Source organism: Branchiostoma floridae, chromosome 4 (genome assembly GCF_000003815.2).
Source record: "Branchiostoma floridae strain S238N-H82 chromosome 4, Bfl_VNyyK, whole genome shotgun sequence".
Taxonomy (NCBI): domain Eukaryota; kingdom Metazoa; phylum Chordata; class Leptocardii; order Amphioxiformes; family Branchiostomatidae; genus Branchiostoma; species Branchiostoma floridae.
The window spans coordinates 13,666,980-13,672,651 of NC_049982.1; the positions used below are offsets into that span (position 1 = coordinate 13,666,980).

Here is a 5,672-nt window from a genome sequence, read left to right on the forward strand (position 1 = left end):
ACGTCAGATACTAAAGGTGCTATCCGTGCTAAGATTATATGTCCTACTTGCACAAACTTTGATTAAAGCTGTAAGTACACATAAATGCATTTGGTCAGTTATTGTTGTTATGTGGTTAATACAGTGATGTAATCAGTGACTTGACAAAATCCTCTGGATGCACAGTGATACAAGCTATCCGCAGCAAAAGCAGCACTCCACCAGTCCCTCTTGAAAGTGCAAACTACATGACAGCCTCTGCCAGTTTTTCTAGTACTACCCTACAGCAATGAGTGCCACCTAGCAGTTAACTGAAGCATGACAGGTTTACCCACTTGGACTGATTAGTACAGCAGTCAACTATTGATTGTTTTTACTTGAGCCAAACAAATAACAGATCAATACATACATGTAAGTTAAGTTAAGGTTGCCCATACATCTGTGCAGATGCTTAGGGTGGCGCCCATCTCCATTTCGAGTAGCTACATTTAGTAGCTGGTCCGCTGGTAGTGATGTGTGTTTAACTTCCATACTCTTTCTCATTAGTGCAGAGTGCTAAGCAAACAAAGCAGCATGTACCATTTTTAAAGTCTTTGGTATGACTCGGCCGGGGATCGAACTCATAACCTAACGAATGCAAGGCAAACACTCTACCCTCTCAGCCATTGCACCGGTGTACATACTACATCTCAAATGATTTCATTCTTACAGTTCATCTGTGTTGGTAAATCACATTATAGAAAAGGGTCCAACTTCACTCCAACCCAACAATTTGACAGTTCCTTTAGGCCTTCCTCTGGACAACTAGGACCAATTATGTCACGTCACATGGAAAGCAGTTTGTACTGAGCCACTGGGTCACAATTCTTGTGTTGGAGGTAAATGCTGTCTCCATTACTGTCTGTATTAGGTTTCTGATATAAGCATGTTTCATCTAAGGTTATCAAATTGTTGAAACTGTCAGTGGGTTCTTTCCTCCTGTTTGGCAACAAAACCAGCTCTCACACCCTTTTTCTAGGATAAAGGTGAGATTTCTTAGAGGGCCCTTCCATCTGTTCAAAGCCAAGTAGTGATCAAAGTGCCATCTAGCGGGTTGCTATGGAACATAAGGCATTTTCCTCTTAATCTTACAGCATCAATTTGTTTTTAAAACCCTTCATACATACAATACTTTGCTGTGCAACTTACTGGGTCAAAACAGAATCTTCCTGTTCTACTAAAATCCAATATACTCATGAAGACCACCCTGACAAGTTTATCTACATGTAAACATATATATCCTGAAGAATCTAAGCCTTTTTCTTTCTAACATACTATTGGACCACACTTAGCTGGGGCACTGTTGGCCTATGTGGTAGGTTGTAAGTCCAATCCTTATCCCAGCCATACCAAGGATTTTAAAATGGCACATATTACTTTGCAATCAGTATTTTGGAAAGAGTATGGGAGTCTAACGTACACAGTCAGTGGACTAGCCTTACTGATGTGGTGATTGCACAAAGTTGTGTGGCCTAATGGCTTAGCAACAGATACAGGCACTGCCATGGGAACCATCCGTGTATGGTGCAGGAAGGACATCACAAAACAATACAACAGGACAGAAATCTCTGGTAAAAGGAGAGATTTTATTGGAAGTCACATGGCGCATTTTTTTTTGCACAATCAGCTGAAAATAAAGCGCACATCTTTAGGATGTAATAATTTAAATAAAGATTAGTCTGTTACTGGTACAAAATGAACAACTAAAGATGAAAATGATTGCATGTGGCTACCTTGGCAGACAGACACAGGTTGGGCACTGGTTATCCTACCCTGAATCTTTGAGAGGCAATTTACTACTGTAAGTGTTGTAGGATCAAGAGAGGGCCATCACTAGCATGTCTATCACCAGGGCACAGTGTCAGACATGAACTTATTTTCTGAGAGGAGGGCCAGGTAGTGGAAAAACAATGATCTCCAAAGTGAGGCAATGTTGCAAATTAGAATATATCAGAGAAAGTATACCAATCTAGAGTAAACATACTGAGTTAACAAATGACATTTACTATCACCAGGGCACAGTGTCAGGAATAATCAAGATTTGGGTTTCAAAAAATGTTTGTTGATTGAGCAAAATGGCAGTTAATCAGAATGTAGAACATTTTTGAAAAATTTTAAGTTTTGCTGCAAATGAAATACAAGATAGCATCCTGCAATAACAATGTGAGAACAGACCTATGATTGATTACAGGGCTGAGTTCTAATATTCCTATATAGAAACATTCATTGTTAAGAATGTGGCTGAATGAATCTAGAAGTCAAAAACACCACTCTCTTTTGATTGCCTACATGAAGTGTTCAAAATGGTCTAATTTTTGTTACAATCCAGTATCAAGTCTTGCAGACTGAAGAAATAATTCACCTAGCAGTCAATTACACCTTTAGCATTCTACAGGTACCATACAGCACCATATCTGTAGCTGGTTAAACTTTTAAGTCAGAGTGCTAAAGCTGAATGAATTGCTAAATATGTACCCAACGTGTGTCTGCAAGTACACAGAGTGAAAAATGTATGGCAACAAATGAACGGATCAGATAAATTCACACAAATATCATTTTATCTTCTCTGCACAAGCAAGCTCAACACAGAAAGGTTGGTCTTCTCATACAACGCACAATGTACATCTGCTCCAAAATTTCATCATCACATATTTTTTAACAGTTAAATTTTTTTGTAGTTGTTGTTGCTGCTGCTGCGATCTCTATATGTACAATTTTAATTGCAAGATCTACTGAGTCAGAAACCAAGTCAGATATGTCTTGCCATGCATGTGGATAATGGTACAAGAACAATTGTGCAGGGTTGCACCAAATGGCCTGCTTCATTTCATTACATGAGAGAGTGGACTGGTATGCCACAATATACTTAACATACAGCCCATGAATGAGGAAAATGTACTGACTTCATCCATAAATCATGTGGCCTCAACTTCCAAGTCCTCTTATCCTTTTTCTGCATCACGCACCATGCATCCACTCATTATTGTCATTGAGACACTTTCTTCCAAAACAACACATCAAAATTAGGGCCCTTCATAACTGGAAGAATCTTTCTTACAGGTTCTAATAGGAACTACTTCAAACTTAGTCAGGGCACAAAACAGATAATATCTGTTTTCCTTTCTTGTTTAACAAGAACTTTTTAAACATGACAATATTCTTTTATCCCAAATTTTCTTGTTTCTATTCCATTGGTAGCATCTCTAGTTCATAAACTGGACAGCCAGTGTTTTATTGTCTACTCCATGTTAATACTTCCAACATGGTAACATGCAGGTCCATCCAGTGCAGGGACACACAGCATCCTGTATCATAATATCCACCTGGGAATGAAAATACTGAGGGATTGTCACAAAACCTGACCAATTTTCTCCTAACAGGCTTGTATGTAAAACATGTAAGGCTCCAAAAAGGCAGTGTGCCTATTTGTCAAGACTTTGTTTAGTTCCTGAGGTGTGGTTGTCATCCTAGGGATCATGTACAAACAGTAAAAGGGATCTATGGGAATCCTCTCTGTCAGGAATAATAGTAAAGTCTTGACACAGTCCCTCAATGTTCCCCATCATACATTTGTCTCCAGAAACAAACTTTTCCAACATTGGGAATATATTTATCTTTTTTTTTTCTGGCTTGCAAAAGACACATCTTTACCCTAAGCTAACACTAAGAAATCTAAGGTTGTCTTCCTCAGAAATTAGGGGGAGGTGGACTAAGACTCCTGAACAGTCCGCAGGGTTTACATCAAAATTTTGCCTTTCAACAAAGACTGAATAATTCTCCACTGACCACAAAGCTCCCCATTTCCCCCGCCTCAGCACTTCTTCCTTGTGAGAAGTAAACAATTTGACAGCACTCACATCAATTTACCTAACAAAAAGAAAGAACAAAAGATCAAATTTTACAGCTTTAATTACCAACAAAAGGAAAAATACAAACAAAGTAAAGCAGCTATTTTCAAATCCTCTGCAGCAAACAGATGTTTCACACTGGTGTTCTATGAGAGATTTGTGGTCAGGGAACTGTGGGTAACTGACCAGGACGTCAGGGTAACAACGGAACAGGGAATCTGGGGTAGAAGTGGGGGAGGCGGGGTTTCCTGGATTGTCACACTTTGTCCTTGTCCTGGAAGATGTACAAGTTGTTAGTGGCGGCTACGGCAATGATGTTTTCTGTTGGATGCCAGGCGGTGTGAAGGATCTTCTTGTTGAAGTCTAGACTGTCCACGCTGATCTCGTCCTTCTTACGCTTCCCGCCCGTGCACACCCTGCGCGGCTTCAGGATGCACTTTGGTTTCGTGTTTTCCCGCGACGCCTCCAGCGTCAGGTCACGTTTTGTGTTGCGGTCGAACATTCTGAAGAAGTTGTTGTAGGAGCCTGTCATGATTTGCCTGCAATGAGAAAATTTTATTAACACTGGACACAATCATTACTTCAAACAGCAAATTCAATGACATAACATTCTGTGCAAAACAAATTACATTGTACTATGTAAGTGGATCACATTAGAATACATCCCAAGATAACAGTCTGGCCGTCAATACGCACACTGTATCATCAGAAATATTTGCAACAAATAGTACCCCTCATAGAATTAAGTACCACAAAGGGTGATGACTTACGAATCAGTTCCGTTCCAAGCACACTCAAACTTGTCGAAGATACAGTCATTTTCGTACAGTGAGCAGAGCTTGCTACGGAGATACTCATGTACTTGGTACGTCTCAATCGGTCTGGAGTCCATTTGTAGATCCCAGACCTGTAACAGACACAGAAAAACATGAGAACATAGACCTTATCATCATCAGAGACAATGGACTACCAGCACTGACAACACAAAAGAGACGACATCAATCTGGCAGTATTCAAATGTACACAGAATGCTGTACAACATGGTGACAACATTTGTTGTGAGTGAAATCATGAACATAATTCAAACTGGTCTACTTCTTAAGCAGGCAGGAATGTATATGGCTTATAGATAAAGGGAGTCATTCTTGTAGATATAGTCTTAAGAAATTTGTTTTCAACAACTACATTTGAAACAAACTTCTGCCCTTACTTCCAGCATTCTTTAGGGACAGAGGTGGTGGAGGAAGATTTGTACACAAACATGAAAGTAAAGACTGAGGCTGCACAAACCATGCTAACAGACAGATGTGCAGTTACACTCACCTTAACTGACAAATAGTCCCTAGAGATGAGGTATCTGCCACTATGGGAGAATTTCACATCGGAAATGGATGATATAATCTCTGAGAAGAAGGAACGGTTGCTTGGGTCTTCTGGCTCTTCAAACACTGCAGGGGAGATAACAGGCATCTCATCACACGTTTTCACAATATTGCACTGGTGTAGAACAAGATGAGATACACATGATCTATTCTGTTTTCCATGCATTCTTGTTGTTCATGAATACATACAAAAATCACACATGATATGAGCAAGTTTGAAGAGGCACACTTAGCCTTACATAGTGTACTTGTACAAGTTCTTGTACAACATACAACATGCAGCAACTACTTGAAATACGTCAGGCTCTGTAAATGTAATGGGCTAGAATTCCCAAGAAGCCATTCTGCTCACTTTTTGAATGTTGATCGCACAGTGCCCTTTGCCTCATGTCACATAACCTAATGGTGCCTTTGCTGCTGCTAT

The 5,672-nt window shown here is 39.9% G+C and overlaps 1 protein-coding gene across 1 annotated transcript in view; it reads right to left on the minus strand.

The window, feature by feature from the left end:
• Positions 1–2,685: 2,685 nt before the first annotated feature.
• Positions 2,686–5,672, minus strand: part of LOC118413024 (serine/threonine-protein phosphatase 2A 55 kDa regulatory subunit B beta isoform-like) — a gene marked incomplete in the record, with an annotated part of 34,409 nt that continues 31,422 nt past the window's right edge. The window contains 4 exon segments of the mRNA XM_035816152.1: positions 2,686–4,405; positions 4,637–4,773; positions 5,190–5,314; positions 5,601–5,662. Of these exon segments, the coding sequence (XP_035672045.1) occupies positions 4,123–4,405; positions 4,637–4,773; positions 5,190–5,314; positions 5,601–5,662 (607 nt within the window).